This window comes from Chlorocebus sabaeus, chromosome 13 (assembly GCF_047675955.1).
Source record: "Chlorocebus sabaeus isolate Y175 chromosome 13, mChlSab1.0.hap1, whole genome shotgun sequence".
NCBI lineage: Eukaryota > Metazoa > Chordata > Mammalia > Primates > Cercopithecidae > Chlorocebus > Chlorocebus sabaeus.
This window is the reverse complement of record NC_132916.1, coordinates 32,140,822-32,165,299: the sequence shown is the minus strand read 5'-3', so window position 1 is coordinate 32,165,299 and position 24,478 is coordinate 32,140,822. Positions and strand designations below refer to the sequence as shown.

The following is a 24,478-nucleotide window of genomic DNA, read 5'->3' as shown; positions in this document are numbered from 1 at the left end:
TATGGGAGAAGTAGAATGAAGGACTGTTCATACATTTTTGTAAATGGGTGATGATGAGTATGAAATTGCTGTGGTTTTTAGCTTTCTTTGGATGCATTTAAAAGAGATGTAATTATTTTAATATATCAGCTTTACAGTTGCAGCAAAAGCAAGAATTGACAAATAGACCTGATTAAAAGAGATTCTGCACAGCAAAAGAAACTATCAACAGAGTAAACAGACAACCTACAGAATAAGAGAAAATATTTACAAACTATGCATCCAACAAAGGTCTAATCTCCAGAATGTATAAGGAACTTAACAAGCAAAAAATATCCCCATTAAAAAGTGGGCAAAAGTCATGAACATTTCTTAAAAGAATTTTTTTTTAAGTGGCCAAGAAACATGAAAAATGCTCAACACCACTAATCAGATAAAAGCAAATCAAAACCACAGTGAGAGATCATCTCATACTAGTCAGAATGGCTATTATAAAAAAGTCAAAAACCAGATGCTAGTGAGGCTGCAGGGAAAAGGGAACACTTATACACTGCTGATGGGAATGTAAACTAGTTCAGCCACTGTGGAAAGCAGTTTGCAGATTTCTCAAAGAACTGAGAATTGTGATTTGACCCAGCAATCCCATTACTGGGTATATATCTAAAAGAAAATAAATTGTTCTACCAAAAGACGTGCACCCATGTTCATTGCAGCACTGCTCACAATAGCAAAGACATGGTACCAACCCAGGTGTCTTTATCAGTGGTGGACTGGATAAAGAAAATGTAGTGGCTGGGCATGGTGGCTCATGCCTCTAATCCCAGTGCAGGCGCGGCTCGGGACTGGCCGGCAGCTCCGCCTGCAGCCCTGGTGCAGGATCCACTGGGTGAGCTGCTGAATTGGATGGGGCCTTGGAGAACTTTTATATCTAGCCGGAGGATCATATGTGCACCAATCAACACTCTATTTAGCTAACCTAGTGGAGACTTGGAGAACTTTTCCATCTAGCACTCTGTGTCTAGCTCAAGGATTGTAGATACACCAATTAGTACTGTGTCTAGCTCAAGGTTTGTAAATACACCAGTTGGTACTCTGTATCTAGTTAACTCTGTATCTAGCTAACTAGCACCCTGTGACTCTGTCTAGCTCGAGGATTGTAAACGCACCAATCAGCACTCTGTCAAAATGGACCAATCAGCTCTCTGGAAAATGGACCAATCAGCTCTCTGGAAAATAGACCAATCAGCAGGATGTGGGTGGGGTCAGATAAGGGAATAAAAGCAGGCTGCCCAAGCCAGCAGTGGCAACCGGATGGGGTCACCTTCCACACTGTGGAAGGTTTGTTCTTTCACTGTTTGCAATAAATCTTAACTGCTGCTCACTCTTTGGGTCTACGCTGCCTTTATGAGCTGTAACACTCACAGGGAGGGTCTCCAGCTTCACTGCTGAAGCCAGCGAGACCACAAACCCACCGGGAAGAACGAGCAACTCCGGATGTGCTGCCTTTAGGAGATGTAACATTCACCACGAAGGTCTGCAGCTTCACTCCTGACAGCGAGACCATGAACCCACCAGAAGGAAGAAGCTCCAGACACATCTGAACATCTGAAGGAACAAACTCCAGACACACCATCTTTAAGAACTGTAACACTCACCACTAGGGTCTGCGGCTTCATTCTTGAAGTCAGTGAGACCAAGAACCTACCAATTCCGGACACACCAGCACTTTGGGAGGCCGAGGCAGGTGGATCACCTGAGGTCAGGAGTTCGAGACCAGCCTGACCAACATGGAGAAACCCCATCTCTACTAAAAATTCAGAATTAGCCAGATGTGGTGACGCATGCCTGTAATCCCAGCTATTCGAGAGGCTGTGGCAAGGAGAATCACTTGAACCCGGGAGGCAGAGGTTGTGATGAGCTGAGATTGCGCCATTGCACTCCAGCCTGGGCAACAAGAGTGAAACTCTGTCTCAAAAAAAAAAAAAAAAGTAGTACATATACACGTAGAATACTACACAGCCATTAAAAAGAATGAAATAATGTTCTTTAAAGCACATAAATGCAGCTGGAGGGTATTATTCTAAATGAATTAATGCAGAAACAGAAAACCAAATACTGCATGTTCTCACTTATAAGTGGGAGCTAAACACTGGGCACACATAGACATAATGATGGCAGCAATTCACACTGGGGTCTACTAGAGAGAGGGAAGGAGACGAGTTGAAAAACTGTTGGATACTATGTGGTAAGTAGGCAAACAAGTTTGAAGACTTTAGATCTGACTAACATTCCTTTACCTCTTTGGGTTTTATGATTATGGTGCTAAGAGTTCAATCAGTAATACTGCTGACTGGCAGATCATCCAGCATGGACAGAGTGACTTTTTTAGCAAAGGCACTATATGGTTTATGAAGCACAGCCATAACCCAAATCTAGATTATCCTTGCAGCTTTACTATATGAAGTTCAGCTGCTGAGAGCAGTTATGACATGTTGTTTTTATTGTTTTATGATCTTAGGATTTCCTGTTCTATAAATGTGGACAATTTCCTTAAAAACAGTATAAGTTAAGGATACTTCTAACATAATTTTTAGTGCCCATGAAAATAGTAATTCAATAAGCGAGAAGTTTATAAGTGAACTTCATTTTATTCTGTTAAGTGTCTTATTAAAAAACTGTCTGGAATAACTTGACTTGTAATAGTTACTTTGACTTGAGGTCATTCATACAGAGATTTGGAATGTATACCATGAATATTTAGTTTTGCTGGAAATCTATCTGCTACTATGTTAACGTGTAAACTGTGGCCTGTAGTACTTATTGATTGATTTAAATACTATCCTTAAAGGTTAAGATTTAATTTTTAGGTTGGAAGAGTGGGGCACAAAAGGTCCATGCCTTGTGTGGCCCCCAAGAATAAGGGGCTGAAAACCACATGTACTTCCTCTTGACCAGGAACAGTAGAACATCATACCTTTAAGTAGATCAAACTGTCTGCTTCATAAAGAGACTTCAGCATTGTTCTTATAAAACCTCATAAAATGTTTCCTTGATTTTATACTTGAAAGTGGGAGACTGTAGAGGCTTAATTTAATAAAATACATATTTAAAAATCACTAGTGGTATTTTCAAGTGTTCATAACTAAACCATGAAAATCAGAAAATTGGCATTACTGCCATCTCATTGTCTGACTCCATTTGGGTTTTGTCACTTTTCTTGATGTTCTTTATAGTAAAATATTCAATTTAGAATCACATACCACATTTAGTTGATGTGTTTCTTTAGTCTCTAGTCTGAAGTAGTTACTCACTTTTCCCTCTGCTTTAAAGATTAGAGACCAGTTATTTAGTAAAATGAATTGGAGTTTGAGTTGTACAGTGTTTTCTCATTATTAGAGTCAGGTTATGTATCTTCAGCAGGAATTTCACAAAACTGATTCTGTGTTCTTCTCATTGCATGCTGTCTCATTGCATGATTTTAGGTTGTCTTTTTCTCTGGCAATGCTCACCGATCACTTGATTGAGGTGGTGTCTGTTTAGGTGTTCTATGTTTGCTATTGCTGCTGTAACAAATTACCACAAACTCATTGGTTTAAAACAGCACAGATTTGTTCTCTTAACAATTCTGGAGGCCAGAAGTCCAAAATCAGTTTCTTTGGGCTGAAGTCATGATGTTGGCAGGGCTAGTTCCTTCTGGAGGATCTAGGGTAAAATCTGCTTTCTTGCCTTTTCCAGCTTCTGCAGATAACCTGTATTTTTTAGCTTGTGGCCCTTCCCTCATCTTTAAAAAGGGCATTAGTCCAGCATCTGCTTTCACTGTGATATCACCATCTCTGTCTTTGACCCTCCTGCCTCCCTCTTAAAAGTACCCCTGTGATTATGGTCCTCCTATGATAATCTCCCTATTTCAAGATCCTTAACTTAGTCATATTTGTAAAGTCCCTTTTGTCATTTAAGATAGTATATTTACTGGTTCCAGGTATCAGGATGTGGACATCTTGGGGGACAGTTATTCAGCCTACCCAACTGTAAAGTCATTCATTTCCCCTTTGTAATTAGTATTTTGTGGGAGGATACTTGGATTCCTGGTTCCTTTTAGTGGAGAATGGTATTTAGAAGCCAAGATCTGCATGCTAGATGTGCTCATTGCCACTGGGATTTTTCTGCTCCTAGGCCCATTTAGTAGATAGAGCTAGGGAGTATGTATGTATGTATTTAGAACTGCATTTGTATTTCTTTATTAAAAGATATTCATTCATAGTGGTATCTTTAATTCCAGTCCAGCAGTATAGGGTTCATTCTTGTTTTCTATTTTTTCACTCCTTTTTCTTGACAGTAGAAAACTAACTCCAGGTATCTTTAATATATTAACTTATTCAATCAGTTCCCCTGCATATTATCAGTTTCCTTTTCTGCTACCATACTCTCCCCTACATGGATCCCTCCCTCTTCCCAATACTTGGTTTTGGTGCTTCTTGCTGGGTAGTCCTCCCATGCGGATGACTTCATCTAAGCATGGTGGTAACAGGGTAGTTGGACTTCTTACATGGTGGTTTTGGAACCTTCTATATGCCAAGTTCTTTTACTTACCTGTTACCTCGTTTAAGAACTGCAGTTTTGTAGATTTTTTTAACATGGTAAAAAAAATTGTAATTAACCAGCTGGACTCATTTTAGATCATCTCAATTGTGTTGGCAGCATTCAAAACATCATAAGTTAGGAGCCAGTTGAGCATACACCTTCTTCTCTCCATTAGGCCTGATGAGTATGTTTACCTTGGCCATGACAGTGTCATAGAGCTTCTTCACAGCCTGTTTGATCTGGTTGCCCTTAACATCCATAGTAAACACAAATGTGCTGGTGTCTTCTTCATGGCTGACTTAGTGGTCAAGGGGAACTTGATAATGTCATAATGATAAAGCTTGTTTTTTGTGGTGGTGGTCTTCCTACGACATTTGAACTGCCTTTGGAGCTGCATTGTCTTAGGCCACTGGAAGGTGGGTGGCCAGTCTTATTTTGTGTGGTTGTGGATGCCTTTCAGCACTGCCTTCTTGTTCTTCAAAGCCTTTGCTTTGACTTTGGCTTTGGGGTGGGCAAAGGCTTCCTCCTTTGTTTTTGGTGCCATCTTCTTAAAAAGGCGGATTTTTATTTCGAAACTTAATTTTCTTTTCTTTTTTTTTTTTTTTTGGAGACAGTCTTGCTCTGTCACCCAGGCTAGAGTGCAGTGGTGTGATCTTGGCTCACTGCATCCTACCTCCTGGGTTCAAGTGATTCTGCTGCCTCAGCCTCCTGAGTAGCTGGGACTACAGGCACGTGCCACCACGCCTGGCTAATTATTTGTCTTTTTAGTAGAGAAGGGGTTTCACTGTGTTAGCCAGGATGGTCTCTATCTCCTGACCTCATGATGCGCCTGCCTCGGCCTCCCAATACATTTTTTTTTTTTTAAACTTGGGAGAGTCATTCAATCCAAGTGCTTGTGGTGAATTTAGTAAAACAATACATACTATTTTTGCTTGGGCTTAATTTCTTTTTGATTGAACTGCAAGTTTTTCCTGAGGCTTAAAATAATAGCTTTTTTATTTTTTTGAGATGGAGTTTCACTCTTGTTGCCCAGGCTGGAGTGCAATGGCGCGATCTCGGCTCACTGCGACCTGTGCCTCCCAGGTTCAACTGATTCTCCTGCCTCAGCCTCCTGAGTAATGGATTACAGGCATGCGCCACCACACCTGGCTAGTTTTGTATTTTTAGTAGAGACGGAGTTTCACCATGTTGGCCAGGCTGGTCTTGCACTGGCTGGTCTCGAATTCCTGACCTCATGATCTGCCTGCTTCATCCTCCCAAAGTGTTGGGATTGCAGGCGTGAGCCACCGCGCCCAGCCTTAAAATAATAGCTTTTGTCAAAACTCTTATATAAACTTAAGTTTTTTGTTTGTTTTGAGATGGAGTTTTACTCTGTTACCCAGGCTGGAGGGATCTCCGCTCACTGCAACCTCTGCCTCCTGGGTTCAAGTGATTCTCATACCTCTCAGCCTCCTGAGTAGCTGGGACTATAGGCGTGCACCACTATGCCTGGCTAATTTTTGTATTTTTAGTAGAGATGGGGTTTTGCCATGTTGACCAGGTTGATCTTCAACTCCTGACCTCAGGTGATCTGCCTGCCTCGCCCTCCCAAAGTGCTGGGATTGCAGAGGTAAGCCACAGTGCCTGACCCCGTAAACCTAAGTTTTATGGGTTTAGGAGACTTTTCCAGCTTAACACAAAATAATTATAATTTGTGATACTGAATTTTACTCTACCTTTTTTTTTTTTTTTTTTTTTTTGAGACGGAGTTTCGCTCTTGTTGCCCAGGCTGGAGTGCAATGGTAAGATCTCGGCTCACTGCAACCTCCGCCTCCCAGGTTCAAGCAATTCTCCTTCCTCAGCCTCCCGAGTAGCTGGGATTACAGGCATGCACCACCACACCTGGCTAATTTTGTATTTTCAGTAGAGATGGGGTTTCTTCATGTTGAGGCTGGTCTTGAACTCCTGACCTCAGATGATCCACCCGCCTCGGCCTCCCAAAGTGCTGGGATTAAAGGTGTGAGCCACCATGCCCGGCCCCCTTTTTTTAAATAACATTTTTTAAATGGTGCTTTTTTTTGGGGAACAGGGTGCTCTGAGGCAGGAGGCGTGCTTGAGGCCAGGAGTTTGAGACCAGCCTTGGCAACACAGCAAGACCCAGTTTCTACAAAAAACAAAAAAAATACTTCACAAATATGCATATCATCTCTGGGCAAGGACCATGCTAATCTCTGTATTGCTCCGGTTTTAGTGTATGTGCTGCTGAAGCAAGTACTCAACTTTTGTTTTAACTGCAAGTTGATTTTATGTTACAGCTCCAAGTCTTACTAGTTTTATATCATAAATAGATGAAATCTAAACTTTGTTGATTAGAAGACATTTTGATAGGCATTTATTTTTGTGTTTGAAGAGTATTATTTCTGCTTAGCTTCCTTAATAAACCATGTTTTAACTATTTTATACTTCTCGTTCCTTCTATAGCAGGGGAAAGAGGGAGAGAATTTCCCAGAAATTACTGATTATATCTGACTGAATATTTTGGGTGCAAGTCAGTTTTTGCATTTTCATTAAGTCTCATGTGAAAAATGGTCACCTGGTGGTTGAATGAAGTTTTCTAGATAGGTTGTTTGTTCTAAATGGCAGAAAATTTAACCTATCTTGTAAGTGTTTTTAAAGGCTATTTGAATAGGCAGTAATTTCATGTTCCAGTAAACTATTAGCGTGATGATGAAGGTTAGTTAACCAGTTAACTCTGGTTTTGCCTTCACTGTGAAAAATGGTTTTTAATTCATCTTATTTTTCTTTCTTGACAGAGCAAATTCGATTAAAGAATATCAGAAAAGTATACGGAAGGTGTATGTGGTATCGTTTACGGTTATTAAAACCCCAGCCAAATATTATTCCTACAGTAAAGTAAGTAATGGATTTCAAGAAAAAAACCTACTTAATGCTTATTCTTTGCTAGGTCATACAAAATATATGTGTAATGATGAATAAGTTATTGTGTCTGTAAAGAAATTGTTATCTATAGTAAGGGTAAGATATGAGGAAATGTGGAAACAGTCTGAACAGATTGGTTTAGAAGTTCAAAGGAAGAAGAATGTGCTGTTGCTGGGAATCGGGGGTAGAGAGAGATAAGTTGTATCTTGAAGGACCTTGTGCACCTTGTGCCAGAATTTGAATTTTATCTTAAAGACTATGGGGAAATCTTTAAAAGATTTCAGAAGTAGGTGACATGAACAAGTTAGCATTTTATGGTGATAATTAAAGTTTATTGAGCACCTACTGTATGCTAGAATCTGTGCTAGGGCTTTATATGTTATCTAATTTAATTCTGTATTCACTTCAAAGAAGATGGTTTTGCTTTTTCTCAGATAAGGAAACTAAGGCTAAGAATGATGACATAACTTGACCAAAGTCATGTAGTTAGAAGTGTTGGATCAGGAACCTAATCACCCTTTATTTTAGCAGGCTCATCTGCTTAAACAGGCCATTAACATGTTTAGTTATAGCAAACCAGTTTAATTCTGTGAGGCTATGGGGTGTACTGGTTAAGAGCAAGACTTTGGGCATTTATCCTGCATCATCAGTTTAGAGGTAATAGATGAAACTGACAGGAGGTGAGAGAGTTACCCTTATCGGACTACTATGTCTTGTGAATCACCTACATTTATCTAGTAGGAAGAGAAGATGTAGCAAAAGAAATTAGTGAGAGTAGAATCAGTTATTTAAAAGTCTTGGTTTAAATGATAGTTTTTTCAGCATAATTTCAGGGGATTTAGTTTTTCTTCGTAAGGTTTAACTTTACCTAATTTAGTTTCTTTTTCTTTCTTTCTTTCTTTTCTTTTTTTTATTTTTTTTTTTGAGACAGAATCTTGCTCTGTTGCCCAGGCTGGAGTGCAGTGGTGCCATGTTGGCTCACTGCAGCCTCAGCCTCCTGGGGCTCAGGCATCCTCCCACCTCAGCTTCCTGAGTAGGTGGGAGTACAGGTGTGTGCCACCATACCTGGTTAATTTTTTTTTTTTTTTTTTTTTTTTTGAGGCGGAGTCTCGCTCTGTCGCCCAGGCTGGAGTGCAGTGGCCAGATCTCAACTCACTGCAAGCTCTGCCTCCCGGGTTTACACCATTCTCCTGCCTTAGCCTCCCGAGTAGCTGGGACTACAGGCGCCCGCCACGTCGCCCGGCTAGTTTTTTGTGTTTTTTTAGTAGAGACGGGGTTTCACCGTGTTAGCCAGGATAGTCTCGATCTCCTGACCTCGTGATCCGCCCGTCTCGGCCTCCCTGTATTTTTTTATAGGGATGGGGTTTCACCGTGTTGCCCAGGCTGTTTTTGAACTCTTGGGCTCAAGTGATCTGCCCGCCCTCGCCTCCAGAAGTGGTAGGATCACAGGTGTGAGCCACCCTGCATGAGCCACCCAGTTTAGTTTCTTTGTAGGAGGGGGGAAATTCTAGCTTTGGTGTTGAGTTCTTTAATGAGGTGAAACTAAAGGCAAAGTTAGTCTTGAGTAATTTTCTCTCAACTGTTTATTCTTTGCTGTTGGTTCTCATTTTAAATTAAATTTTCATAAAGCAGCAAGACAAAAAACAGCCCCCCCCCCCCCCCCCCCCCCACGTATCTGCGGGTTCCACATTGGAAGATTCAACAAACTGTGAATTGAAAATATTTGGGGGAAAAAAGCAAGAAAAATAACAATACAACAATTAAAAGTATAAATAAAAATGTATAATAACTGTTTCCACAGTGTACATTGTATTAGGTATTATAAGTAATTTAGAGATGATTTATTGTACACGGGAGGATGTAAGTAGGTTATATGCAAATGTGACATCATTTTATACTGGGGACTTAAGCATCCATAGATTTTGGTATCTGTGGGGTCCTGGAACCAGTCCCTGAGGATACCAAGGGATGCCTGTATTTTTGGCCTCCCAGTCTCTTGTCTGGCTTTGTTCAAGACTTTGTGGGTATCTGAACCTCAGTTTTCAAGGAGAAAAACTTTGTGAAGCTCTTTTAGTGATTAATAAACTGATTTACTTAAAGTACAGATTAAGGGAGTTTCGATAAGGAAGAATTAAATATATACTGGTAACAATTTAGATAAAGGTCATAAACCATTAAAACTTTTACTACTTAATCTTGAAACATTCTTTCAAAGTTAAACAGTTGTTGTGTAATGCTTTTCTTCTGACATCATCTGCAAAACTAAGGCATGTAATTTTTGAAAGTTGCTTCTAAAGATGACACTTCAGGCTGGGCATGGTGGCTCAAGCCTGTCATCCCAGAACTTTGGGAGGCTTAGGTGGGTGGATCACCTGAGGTCGGGAGTTTGAGACCAGCCTGGCCAACATGGTGAAACCCCGTCTCTACTAAAAAAATACAGAAAGTTAGCCAGGCATGGTGGTGCGTGCCTGTGGTCCCCCAGCTACCTGGGAGGCTGAGGCAGGAGAATGGCTTGATCCCAGGAGGCAAAGGTTGCAGTGAGCCGAGATTGTGCCACTGCACTCCAGCCTGGGTGACAGAGCAAGACTCCGTCCCCCACCCAGAAAAAAAGATGACACTTCAAGTTAATTACTGAAGCCAAGTGTGGGGAAAACGCTTATCTTTTCAGAGGAACCAAATGGGTTTTTTAAAAAAATTGAACACAGAGCATGATGTGATCTGTTATGTTTCTATCTTTGCTTTGGCTCTCAGGAAACTAGAGCATGGCTTTATTGGTTGTGGTAATTTTCATTAGCCTTGGGATTCTGTTATGAGCTTCTCCTTTCCTCTTCTCATTCCTTGGCTTGGAGAACTAGATGCTCTATGTAAAACATAGGGTTTAGCATATCCTAGGTGTTTTGTTCCTTTTACCTTGCTTGGTTTTAAATCTTGTTTTTTTGGTTTCCAATTTCATTTTATCTTTGTTTTGTGAGCTTTTTTAGCCTTTTGGAGGAGTTGGAAAAACAAAAGGGGAGTTAATTCATGTGGGAATAAAGCATATTTTCAAATTTTTTTTTTTTTTTTTTTTTAAGCATATTGAGGCTGTTACGAAATTTTGGGTTTAAAAAGTGTTAAAAAAAGTTTGCTGTTGTAGGCTGGCTGCGATGGCTCATGCCTTAATCCCAGTGCTTTGGGAGGCTGAGGTGGGAGGATTGTTTGAGTCTGAGAGGTCGAGGCTGCAGTGAGCCATAATCGTGATTTAAAAACAGGTCACTCCAATTTTGTTTAATTTGGCCTCTTAAGATTCATTTGATGTCGTCTAACAGTTCTTGCTCAGTGTAACATTGTCATACAAAGGGTATAAGAAATAAAAGTCATTCGGTTTCATCACCTAAAGCTAATTATTATTAAGAATATTACTTTGTACACTTATTTGTAATATAACTTTTATATACATAGAGTTTTGAAAGCTATTTTGTAAATTTAACAATATAAGATAGTCATCCACAGCAAATATTTTTAGTGGCCAGAAAGTATTTCACTGTGGAGGCTGGGTGCGGTGGCTCACCCCTGTAATTCCAGCACTTGGGGAGGCTGAGGCGGGTGGTTCACTTGAGGTCAGGAGTTTGAGACCAGCCTGGTCACCATGGTGAAATCCCATCTCTACTAAAAATACAACAATTAGCCGGATGTGGTGGTGTGAGCCTGTAGTTTCAGCTACTCAGGAGGCTGAGGTTGCTGTGAGCTGAGATCGTGCCATTGCACTCCAGCCTGGTTGCGAGATTCTGTCTAAAAAAAAGGTTCATTGAATGTACAAATAAACTAATGGGTACATCTCTACGGTGAAATACTTTCTCTTATTTACATCTGTGACCACAGTTTTATACTTATTTCCAAATTATTTGAAGTGAAATGGGTTGATAGAAAAACAATCCATTTGTATGTATTTCTTTGGGCTTTTAATACCTTATTGCCAGATATTACTTTAGAGTGTATAGTGTATGAGAGTTTCTCTTTTTCTTTGACCTCTCCAGTGCTGGTAATGTTAATCTTTCACATAATTTTACTCACTAGAACACATTGGAGGGAGCAGAAATTAGTTTATTTTCAAATGATACATTCTTTTATACTTTTAACCTATTATGAACATCCTTCTATAACTGTTGGCTACAAAATGTTGCATTGTGTGACTGTATCATGGTTTATTTAATTATTTCTCTGTAAATAATTTATTTAATCAGTTCCTATGAATGGACATTTAGGTTGTTTCCAAAGTTTTACTGCTATAAACAAGGCTATGTATTTATTTTTGCACAACTGACCAATTGTTTTTCCTAGTTTACCTTAATAAAAGTGTAATTGCTGGGTCAGAGCAATTCTTTTTTCCATTAAATGGTTTACTTAGTATTTATATATTTTGATCTAATTTAATAGGTCCAATAAGTTAATAAGTTGAATTCACTTCTATATTTAAAATTGTGCAAATAGTAACTGAGAAAATATGACATAGTAGACACTGTACTAGATTATAAAGAATGCAAAGGTAAAAAAGACACTGTCCTTGCTGTAACAGGAGTTTGTAACCCAGTGATTGTAGAATTTGAGTCAGTAGCGTAGTGATAAGGTACTACTTTAGAGTTTTTGCCTTGACCTTGCCATAATGTCTTTAGACTTTATGCAGATGTATTTGTTGATGATTCACTTACCTTTTTCCTAAACAGGAAAATAGTTCTGCTTGCAGGATGGGCATTGTTCTTATTCCTTGCATATAAAGTTTCCAAAACAGACCGAGAATACCAAGAATACAATCCTTATGAAGTATTAAATTTGGATCCCGTAAGTAGTATTTTTATATAATGCATATTAGTTTAATGATCCCATGAAAATGCTATAGGTCCTCATTCTAAAAGAAATTGTTCATTCCTACAGAAATCAGACTTTGGTCAGTTTGTTTATTAAAATAAGACGTCTAATCCTCTGTTATTCTGTTTTAAGCTATAACTGTTGATTGTTATTAATAATTGGTTTTCAATTGCTGAAATAATGAAAGTATTTGAAGATGAGAGGAGAGGTCATTTTTTTTAGGTGTTTTTTTGTCTTTTCTTTTTTTTTTTTTTTGAGACGGACTCTCGCTCTGTCGCCCAGGCTGCAGTACAGTGGCCCGACCTTGGCTCACTGCAAACTCTGCCTCCTGGGTTCATGCTATTCTCTTGCCTCAGCTTCCCAAGTAGCTGGAACTACAGGCGCCCGCCATCACACCTGGCTAATTTTTTGTATTTTTAGTAGAGACGGGGTTTCACTGTGTTAGCCTGGACGGTCTCGATCTCCTGAACTCGTGATCCACCTGCCTTGGCCTCCCAAAGTGCTGAGATTACAGGTGTGAGCCACTGCACCCGGACTAAAGGCATATTTTTAAGAGAGATCTGTAATATTGGTTAATGCAAAGTTAAAACTGGGAGGTTAATTTGTGTTTAGTTGAATGATAAAAATCTTATGACCTTGTATTCATTGACACTTAAGCAGTGTGGTAAAGTCTAGGTTGGGGATCTTAGAAATAACTAATATCAGCCAGGAACGTTGGCTTACACCTGTAATCCTAGCACTTTGGGAAGCTAAGGTGGGAGGATCCCTTGAGGTCAGGAGTTTGGGCAACGTAGTGACACCCAAGCTCTATATATATAAAAAAAAATTATCTGGGTGTGGTGGCAACATGCCTATAGTCCTAGCTACTTGGGAGGCCACAGTGAGAGGATAGTTTGAGCCAAGAAGGTTGAGATGAGAGCCACACCCAGCTAGAGATGGGGTTTCACCATATGTTGGCCACACTGGTCATGAACTCCTGACCTCAGGTGATCCACCCACCTCAGCCTCCAAAAGTGCTGGGATTATAGGCTGTGCCCGGCCTATTTTTTGATATTTAAATGTCAGTATTATTTTATGTAAATGTGTCATCTGTTTTCACTTTCAAATGATCACATGGCACATAGGTGCTCAATAAAATACATATATTGGACAATATAAGTGTTTTTATTTAAAAATGTATGGGATGAAATTTATGGGAAAATATATAGGATGAAAAATGGATCTTATATTTCTCAAAATACTGAGTAGTTCATATTTTAAGTTCAAAATAGGATTATTTCTTTACAGAATTGTACTTATTTTTGCTAACAGAAAGCTTGTTTTTTTTTATTGATTTATTTTTTTCCAGGGAGCTACAGTGGCAGAAATTAAAAAACAATATCGTTTGCTGTCACTTAAATATCATCCAGATAAAGGAGGTGATGAGGTTATGTTCATGAGGATAGCAAAAGCTTATGCTGCGTAAGTATCAGGATCCATTACAGATTTTTAAGAATGGTACAGATAAACCAGGTGCAGTGGTTCATGCCTGTAATCCCAGTACTTTGGGAGGCTGAGGCAGGAGGATTGCTTGAGCCCAGGAGTTTGAGACCATCCCTGGCAACAGACCAAGACCCCATCTCTACAAAAAAAAAAAATAAATAAAAGAATTAACCCTGTGTGGTGGTGGGTGCCTGTAGTCCTAGCTACTTGGGAGGCTGAGGTGGGAGCATTGGTTGAGCCTGGGAGGTCAAGGCTGCAGTGAGCCGTGACCGTGCCACTGCAGCCCAGCTTCAATGACAGAGTAGTACCCTATCTCTAAAGAAAAAAAAAAAAAAGAAAAAGGATAGTTTTCTGTTTTAATAAAATAGTAAAATAGTTGTCATACACTTTGTCCAAGTACTTACTTCATGTTGATTCTACCAGGTATTTAGGGGACTACACAGCAGCACTAACGTGGTAATTTAATTTAATTAAACTTTAATTTTTGCCATGTAAACTTGATTAAATTAAGTGGTGAATGATAAGTTAATTGAGCTGTTTTATTAGCATATTGATTAGAGGAGGGTATACTTAGATCTTGTTATCATTTCTATGTTTTTTTTTTTTTTAAGCTTGATCTGTTTCTCTTGTTTTGACAATGTATAGCTTATCTCATTTAAACTATTTAAAGACAAATTTAATTTGGACTTTTAAGTACTTCATTTTTGGTGTCTTTTTCTTCTTAGAATTTCTTTACACAAGATTATTCTAAGATAATAACTACTGTGCTTGTTGAGATACGGATTTTTAAGGTCTCCTTTTTTACTGCTCAGAAACTTTCTTCACAAATCTTTTTAGAACTTCCAAATAATTTTTCTTGTTGGTCTTACACCTTAGGTAAGTTGCATTGTTATTGTGAGATACATATATTCACATATACATTATATGCACACACATATGTCTGTGTATTTATAAAGTTTGAGGAACATTTGTGCACACTTTTGGGAAACAGAATATGTTTTGGGAAACAGAGTATGTTAAAATTAGATGCAGTGATCTCTTGGGTATTACTCTTCCAAGAGATGAAACTTAACTAGGTTCTTCAGGACTCTTGATAAGTACATCCCCACACAGCTCTTATATTGAATGAAAGAGTAAAATATGAGATTGTTTGTCTTTTGAGGACTCAGTGATGTATAATTTTGTAAACTCATTTTAAACATGCAAGTAAATACAAGCATCCTTTGGAGATATTATAGGTTCAGTTCCAGTCTCCTGCAATAAAGCAAATATTGCAATAAAGTGAGTCACATAAATTTTTTTGTTTCCTACTGCATATAAGTTGTTTCTACTATACCATAGTCTATTAAGTGTGCAGTAGCCTTATGTCTTAAAAAACAAGGTACATACCTTCATTTAAAAATACCATATTGCTAAAAAATGCTAGTAATCTGAGCCTTTGACAAATTGCATTCTTTTTGCTGTTGGAGAGTCTTGCCTTGATGTTGATGGCTGTTGACTGATAAGGATAGTGGTTACTGAAGGTTGGGCTGGCTGTGACAATTTCTTAAAATAAGACAACAGTGAAGTTGACTACATTAGTTAAATTCTTTTCACGAAATATTTCTCTAGCATGTGATGCTATTTGATAGTATTTTATTCACAGAACTTCTTTCTTTTTTTGTGTGATGGAGTCTTGCTCTGTTGCCCAGGCTTGAGTGCAGTGGCACAATCTTGGCTCACTACAACTTCCACCTCCTGGGTTCACGCCATTCTTCTGCCTTAGCCTCCCGAGTAGCTGGGACTACAGGCGCCCGGCACCGTGCCCGGCTAATTTTTTATATATTTAGTAGAGATGGGGTTTCACTGTATTAGCTGGGATGGTCTCAATCTCCTGACCTCGTGATCCACCCACCTCGGCCTCCCAAAGTGCTGGGATTACAGGTGTGTACCACTGTGCCTGGCCAGAACTTCTTTCAAAATTGGAGTTAATCCTCTCACATTCTGCCACTGCTTTATCAACTTAAGTTTATGTAATATTCTAAATCCTTTATTGTCATTTCAACAATGTTCATAGCATCTTCATCAGGAATAGATACCATCTTAAGAAGCTACTTTCTTTGCTCAACTATAAGAAGCAACTCATCTGTTCAAGTTTGATTGTGAGATTCCAGCAATTCAGTCACATCTTCAGGCTCCACTTCTTTAGTTCTCCTGCTATTTCTAGCACATATGTAGTGACTTTCTGTACTAAAGTCTTGAACTGTTCCAAGTCATCCATGAAAGTTGAAATCAACTTCTGGCTGGGTGAGGTGGCTCATGCCTGTAATCCCAGCACTTTGGGAGGCTGAGGCAGGTGGATCACCTGAGGTCAGGAGTTTGAGACCAGCCTGACCAACATGGAGAAACCCCATCTCTACTAAAAATTCAAAATTAGCCAGGTGTGGTGGCGCATACCTGTAATCCCAGCTACTTGAGGCTAAGGCAGGAGACTCTGCTTGAACCCGGGAGGTGGAGATTGTGGTGAGCTGAGATTGTGCCATTGCACTCCAGCCTGGGCGACAGAGTGAGAATCCATATCGAAAAAAAAAAGAAAAAAAAAGAAATAAACTTCTACCAAACTCCTCTTGATGCTGACATTTTAGACTCTTCCTGTGAATCACAAATGTCCTTAATGGCATTTAGAATAGTGAATCCTTTCCAGAACGTTTTCAATTTACCCAGATCCATCAGAGGTATCACTCTGTTTGTAGCAGCTATAGCTTTACAAAGTGTTTGTGGTTTTTTGTTGTTGTTGTTGTTGTTGTTGTTGTTGTTGTTGTTTTTTGAGATGGAGTCTCACTCTGTTGCCCAGCCTGGAGTGCATTGGCACAATCTTGACTCACTGCTACTTCTGCCTCCTGGATTCAAGCAATTCTCCTTCCTTAGCCTCCCGAGTACTAGGGACTACAGGAATGCACCACTGTGCCTGGCAAATTATTGTATTTTTAGTAGAGACAGGGTTTCATGTTGGCCAGCCTGGTCTTGAACTCCTGACCTCAGGCGATCTGCCCACCTCAGCCTCTGAAATTGCTTAGTGCAAGTGTTATTATTTCTTAAATAAGACTTAAAAGTCAAAAGATTACTTTTTGATCTGTGTGCTGCAGAATGAATGTTGTGTTAGCAGGTGTGAAAACAACATTAAAATCCTTGTATAGCTCCATCAGAGTTCTTGAGTGACCAGGTGCATTGTCAATGAGCAGTAATCTTTTGAAAGGAATCGTTTTGTTTTTTTGAGCAGGTCTCAACAGTGGGCTTAAAATATTCAGTAATCCGTGCTGTCAACACTTGTACTGTCATGAAGGATTTGTTGTTCTATTTATAGAGCATGGTAGAATAGATTTAGCATAGATCTTAAGAACTCTAGGACTTTTGGAATGGCACATCAGCATTGGCTTCAAGTTGAAGTCACCAGCAGCATTAGCCTCTACCAAGAGAGTCAACCTGTCTTTTGAAGCTTTGAAGTCAGGCATTTATTTCTCTCCAGCTGTGAAAGTCCTAAATGGCGTTATTTTTCCAATATAAGGCTATTTCGTCTACATTGAAAATTTGTTGTTTAGCCACCTTCATTGTGATCTTAGCTAGATCTTCTGGATAACTTGCTGCAGCTTCCAAATCAGCACTTGCTACTTCACCTTGCACTTCTGTTGTAGAGATGGTTTCTTTTGGAAAATCTCGTGAACCAACATCTGCTAGCTTCTGCAGCTCCCTCACCTCTCTCAGCCTTCGTTAAGGCCTTGCTTTGGATTAGGCTTTGGCTTAAGGGAATGTTGTGCCTAGTTTAATCTTCTATCCAGACCACTGAAACATTCTTCAAATCAGCAACAAGGCTGTTTCACTTTCCTCTTATTTGTGTGTTCACTTTTAAGTTCCTTTAAGCACTGTTGCTCTGAATTCACAACTTGACTGTTTGGCTCAAGAGGCCTAGCTTTTGGCTTGTTTTGACTTTTGACATGCCTTCCTCACTAAGCTTAGTTATTTCTAGCTTTTGATTCGGAGTGAGAGACATTTGAGTCTTTTTTTCATTTCAACATTTAGAGACCATTTTAGGGTTAGTGATTTGCCCAATTTGAATTTTGTTGTGTCTCAGGGAATAAGGAGGCATGAGGAGAGGGAGAGAGATGGGGGAATGGCCAGTGAGTGGAGCATTCGGAACACATGTGTATTAAGTTCTTTTTCTTCTGCAGGTGCAGTTTTTGTGCCAGCTCCGCAATGACAATAGAAATGTCAAAGATCACATGTCACTATAACAGATAAAATAATAGTGAAAACATTAGATATATTGTGAGACTTACCAAAATGTGACAGAGGGACATGAAGTGAGCACATGCTGTTGGAAAAATGGCACTGATAGAATTGCTTGATGCAGGGTTGCCACAAATGGCAAAAAAACCACATGATTATCTGCAAAATGCAATAAGAAGTTTACTTGTAATTGGATACTAAGTTATAATAGCAAATTGTGAAAGTGGCATGTGAATGACAGAAGTTTGGGAGATATCACCTTACTTATTTTTGTACTTAGAGGATATTGACTATGTCCCTTCTCTTCCCTTGTTTTGTGGCTTGCTGTTTATCTGTATGGATTACTATATGATTCTGTCATAAAGCAGTGCCATTAGGATTTCTGAAGTGTGTATTACATTTTCTGCATAGCAGTTGTCCTTGAGGTTGCTGTCTTTCAGTTAGTGTCTCCTTCAAGCATTTACTCTCTTTTCACAAGTATTGGTATGCCTTGATTGCTGTCTTCAGGTAATTTAAAAAGACATTTCCAGAGGAAGTCAGATAGCCAAGATTATTTAATTAGTAGCTTTAATTTTAGTGCTTTGGTGAAATCTCCCCACCCTATCCCCCCAGTCTTAAGGTATTTTAACATTTTCAAGTTTATGATTTTGTTCTCAGATTTGTGGAAATCTGTGATGTGTGGTCACTATTCTGAAAAATGCACAAGAATAATATAAGGCCTTTAGTTTTAACTCAGTTTTGTGGTTAAACTATAGAATATTTTATGTATAAAATATCTTAAATAGTTGACTTTCTATCAGACCAATGAAAAAGTGAAATGATCATGGGATCTAGAACCTTGAGATTATGTAACTTGCATAAATATAACTAAATTAGATAAAGGTGTATATTTTACTAACTATAAGTTCTAAGTGCTTGAGTTGAAGTTCCTATCTCGTGAATAACTCTAGCAGCCTTGGAATGCAGTTATATAGGCTTTGATGTGCAAAGTTTTTTAGAACTTGCGTAGGTTATTTGAAATCATTTCTCTCTCCTTAGTTGCCTATTATAATAAACCAGCTGGGTCATTTCATTTATTTTTTATTTTTTATCAGATTCTAACTTGAAAGTAAGTCTGGTTATTTTTTAGGAATTATGCCATTGAATTCTCTGGTTCATTATCTAGATAGAATTGAGATTTTGCTCTCAGATGTAAAACCTGTCTTTAAAGCTATTTTATAGCAAGTGGGCAGCATTGTTACCTTAAAGATATGTTAATTTTTATAAAAGCATATGGTTTTTACAGATGAGCATGTAACTTATAATAACTATGCATAGCCAACTCACGGTCACTTGTTTACAGTTTAGTGAAAGCATTCTCTAGATCAGGATTTGTAATCTGGAGTCCCTGAAATTATATACACAATTTATGTGTCTTTGTAATGTGCATTTTCCCCAGGGCAAAGGGGTCATAGATTTCCTTAGATTCATAAGAGAATCTGTAATCATCCTCCAACCCCAAAAAAGTTAAGGGTTATAATCATGTTTAGGAAACTACACTCATTAAATTTTCAAAAATTCTGTTAGCATCATTAATCTTGTTTAAGCTTGTTAAATGTGAATTATACTAAAATTACACAAGTTTTAAGTATTTTAACTCTTAGAAGTGGTATTATACTGAAATACTCAGTAACAAAAAATCATTTGCTTCTTAAACTGACTTTAAGTTGCTGACTTATTTTATTAGATTGAATGTTCAACGTGGTTCCATCACACAGCAGTTGTAGAAGTCAGTTTAATGAGTGAGTTAATGTAAAGAAGTCAGTTTAATGAGTAAGTTAATGTAATCATAACTCGTATGTCCGTGTAGGTTGCAAAATCAGAATGTCTCTGATATGAGCTGTGCTTTATTTGACAAAATCTGGGAGTATTGTATAGAGGACAGAGCACTTTGTTTTGTTGCCATAATCACAAAGGCAGAAGGGGACAGAGATGATTATTTTAGGCAGAAGGATCCAATTAGACAATAGTGAAAGAAACAATAGCTAAAACTCTGAGTTGGATGGACAGTTGTACAGGGAATCTAGGACAAATTTTTTTCAGAAACATCCGTCAATTTTGAAAAGAAAATCTTAACACGATTCCTTATTAACTTGCAACCTGTCTAGTAATGCTCTTCATTGGCCCCTGTATTTTTCTGTGGCCTTTAATCAAATAGTGTAAGTGGAGTTACAATTAAATAAGGAATAGGCCGGACGCGGTGGCTCAAGCCTGTAATCCCAGCACTTTGGGAGGCCGAGACGGGCGGATCACGAGGTCAGGAGATCGAGACCATCCTGGCTAACACGGTGAAACCCCGTCTCTACTAAAAACACAAAAAACTAGCCGGGCGAGGTGGCGGGCGCCTGTAGTCCCCGCTACTCGGGAGGCTGAGGCAGGAGAATGGCGTAAACCCGGGAGGCGGAGCTTGCAGTGAGCTGAGATCCGGCCACTGCACTCCAGCCCGGGCGACAGAGCAAGACTCCGTCTCAAAAAAAACAAAAAACAAAACAACAACAACAACAACAACAACAAAAAAAACCAATTAAATAAGGATTAAAGATATCAAGGCACCTGTTTGCGTACATGACTAAATTGATAAATTTAAAAATATTTTCAAGTCATTGAAAACTGATGAATGTCCTTTTTGCTATTTTATAAAGGTATTTCTGCATCGCCTATCTCAGATTGGAGTTTTGTTAAATAGAAACTACATTGACTCTTAAGTTTTGAGAAGCAGAAGTATGCTTAAAATTAGATTTGACCATATGCAAAATCTTTTACCAATTGGTCTCTAAGAATGTCTTCCTTATTATGTAATTGGTCATTTTTGAGCATGTGTGTTGGGACGGGGAGGGGGTTCTGCCTTATATTCCTTAACTACATTGTAAATTTTTCTAAGGAATTGGGAATTTATTTTAATGCCTTTTATCGTCTTCACTGGGAACTGGAATAAAACTACTCTTGACTCAGTACCTTGAGCCATTGTCAAAGTCAGGGGTTAAATTTTAGGTATCTAAAAATTACTCTTTTAACTTTCACATTCCCTGGGTTAGGAAGCTGCTATTTAGGAGAAATTTTCCTAGTTCTTCTGGCAATTGGCTTAGGAGAAAATTATGATGTTAGCACAGTGCAAATTACCTTACCCACAGCAATGGAGTTTTACATGTGGTGGTCATTTGTTTCTTTCGGAATGTGGTGCTGTTGTTTTGTAGGGAAGCTACCATTATGATTTAAATTTATGTTTTTAAAAATATGTATTTATCATTATTAATGTATAAACATGCTCATTGAAGAAATTTTGGAAAATATGTGAGAGTATAAGGGGGAAAAAAATTCCGTACAGTTCTCCCTGCCTTCTTGGAAAATGTGGTGGCCTTGAAAGTTTGGTCTGGTTGAACTGACTAAGCTTGAGAACCATGGGCCAACTAGGAATTAGTATCAAGATGCAGTAGTTAGCATTTTCTGTTAATGCAGCATTTCTTACTCCTCCCTTTCCCTTTCTCCTGATTTCAGAGAGACTGTTTTTGATTCATGGAATCAGTATCTTCTAAGAAATGAGTTGGTTGGCTAATGGAGTTTGTCTACATGAGTGCTTATTTTTCAGATGTGGCTTTCTAATTTTGCAACTTTGTTCTTTTGATGCTAGTTTAACTGATGAAGAGTCCCGGAAAAATTGGGAAGAATTTGGAAATCCAGATGGGCCTCAAGGTATGGTAAATGATGATTTTAAAATATTGGCGATATGATATATATTATAAAAATGTAAACCAGATTAAAGGAATAATATTATTTTCTTACTAAACTTATACTCACGTGGAGCTTAACATAGATAAATTGAGCTCTCATTAATTTTTGCTTTATTTTTCTTTCTAAAGACTAGTTTGAACGATATAATTTAAGTTGATCCAGAGAGAAGAGTAATCACTATCATTTCCAATTACTAGTTGATAAAAATTTGGAGGAAAAAATCTATTTTTCTTTACTGACTTCATATTTTCTTATGTGTTCATAGTGTTTATGTAAACTCAGGACATATAAAATAATTTACATTTTCTTGAGAGAAGGAATTTGTACTTACACAGGGTTTTGTTTTCCTTCTTGAAAAATTTGAAGTTTCAGATATACACTATGTCCCTGAACTTTTGTGTAATGGGGACCTACTAATAAGATCGTCTTTCTCAAAGTTTGTTTTTGTGTTGTGGGGGAGAGTTTTGGGATATATTATAGATCCCCAATATATTTAATATATTTATTAAGACTGAAAGTAGAGATTCTTCAGAAACTCGTATTTTTTCTATTTCAGCCACAAGCTTTGGAATTGCCCTGCCTGCTTGGATAGTTGACCAGAAAAATTCAATTCTGGTGAGTGCATTTAAATAAGATATATTATAATGTATTAGACAAAATTTTTGTTGTGTACAATCTGTCTTGGTAATATAAGAAGAACTATTACAGAGAAAATACTGGTGTGCTATTCATTCATTTGAGATAGAGTCTTGCTCTGTTGCCCAGGCAGGAGAACAGTGGTGTGATCTCAGCTCACTGTAACCTCCGCCTCCCAGGTTCAAGTGATTCTCCTGCCTCAGCCCCCTGAGTGGCTGGGATTACAGGTGCCCACCACCATGCCTGGCTAATTTTTGCATTTTTTGTATAGATGGGGTTTTGCCATGCTGGCCAGGCTGGTCTCAAACTCTAACTCCTGACCTCAAGTGATTTGCCTGCCTTGGCCTCCCACCATGTTGGGATTACAAGTGTGAGCACTATGCCTAATTTTAATGTATGATAAATTAAATTGTATATATTCCATATGGTATTTCAGGAGGAGGAAGGATATCAGTCTCAATCAGTGATAGTACTGCCACCCTAAAATGGCAGGAATTATCTTACTCAGGGATACATTCCTACTTCAACTTTCTTGAAAATAATTGTTTAAAGGCTGTCTTTGAGGCAATAAAAACAAAATCCACACAGTCTGTAATTTGTTTTGAAAATGACTATTAAGTTATTTTGTGGCAGATTAAAATTGGCTACCTTGAGGGGTATACAGTTGTTGCTTAAGCTTGTTTATCATGCTTCTGCTTAGTAGGAATAGTTGAAAAGCAATAAGTTACTACCAGGTTTAGGATCAAGTAATAGGAGAAAAATCAGTAGATAAAAATTGCTGGTCAACGTTATGAAGTGGCTTCTTGATATTTCGCTAAAGGAACGTTTGGCCAGGGACTTCTTATCTCATTTGTTCCCAGGGCACACTACTGAGAGGTTATGGCTATGTAAGTACCTGCCTGACTGGAAGAGAAATGTAATTTACAAAACTGTTTTAGTGGTGTTACCTGTATTGTGTCAGTAAATGACAAATTAAAAGGTAATTTATTATAGTGGATATGAACATAGGCTATAGAGCTGAACTACTTGAGTTCAAATCCTGGCTGTACAATTTACTAACTGTGTCCTAGGACTAGTTTTGTAAACAATGTGTACTGCAGGTTTTCTACCTACAAAAGAAAGGTTAATAATGGTACCTTACTCTTGGAGTTTGAGAATAAGGATTAAACAAGATAATACATGAGGAATCCTTTTAATAGTGGCTCCCCCATTGTAAGCCTCAAAATAAATTCATGGATGTTGTTTTAATTTACCTGATGAAGGCCATAATTCTTTTTGTCTTCAATTCTAGGTTTTACTTGTGTATGGATTGGCATTTATGGTTATCCTTCCAGTTGTGGTGGTAAGTTGTAGCTTTTTAAGTTAACGTTTATTTGGAAAGGAGATTGACATGTTTTGGAGTCTCCCTATAACATTTTTAATGTATGTTAGACTATTGATCCTTGAATTTAAGAATCTTGCTGGGTGAGACGGCTCACACCTGTAATCCCAACACTGAAGCTGAGGTGGGAGGATCACTTGAGCCTAGGTGTTTGAGGTTGCAGTGAGCCATGACCCCACCACTGTACTCCAACCTGGGCCACAGAGTGAGACCCCAACTTAAAAAAAAATTATATAACTATACTATTAAAAGTCTTCTAAAGGTGACATTACTCAAGCATGAGAATATGTATATCCTCCCAATTCAAAAGTTACCCACAACTGACCAGACATGGTGGCTCACTCCTGTAATCCCAGCGTATTGGGAAGCCAAGGCGAGCAGATCAGTTTAGGGCAGGAGTTTGAGACCAGCATGGTGAAATCCTGTCTCTACTAAAAATACAAAATTAACTGGACATGCTGGTTGGAACCCAGGAGGCGGAGGTTGCAGTGAGCGAAGATTGTGCCGCTACACTCCAGCCTGGGTGACAGAGCGAGACTCTGTCTCAAAGAAAAAACAAAACTCACAAAAGTTACAATTGAGTTAACACAGATACATATATACGTACGTATACATATACATATGTGT

The 24,478-nt window shown here is 38.5% G+C and overlaps 1 protein-coding gene and 1 non-coding gene across 2 annotated transcripts in view; one reads left to right on the top strand and one right to left on the bottom strand.

The window, feature by feature from the left end:
- The window catches only part of SEC63 (SEC63 homolog, protein translocation regulator), an 86,012-nt gene that overhangs the window by 22,466 nt on the left and 39,068 nt on the right, over nucleotides 1-24,478 (top strand). Inside the window, exons 2-7 of the mRNA XM_038001057.2 lie at nucleotides 7,353-7,452; nucleotides 12,180-12,294; nucleotides 13,670-13,782; nucleotides 21,734-21,795; nucleotides 22,391-22,449; nucleotides 23,762-23,812. Of these exons, the coding sequence (XP_037856985.1) occupies nucleotides 7,353-7,452; nucleotides 12,180-12,294; nucleotides 13,670-13,782; nucleotides 21,734-21,795; nucleotides 22,391-22,449; nucleotides 23,762-23,812 (500 nt within the window). The remainder of the gene's footprint in view (nucleotides 1-7,352; nucleotides 7,453-12,179; nucleotides 12,295-13,669; nucleotides 13,783-21,733; nucleotides 21,796-22,390; nucleotides 22,450-23,761; nucleotides 23,813-24,478) is intronic.
- LOC119625460 (U6 spliceosomal RNA) lies at nucleotides 6,711-6,814 on the bottom strand. The gene has a single exon (XR_005241656.1). It is a non-coding gene; the product is annotated as a U6 spliceosomal RNA (small nuclear RNA).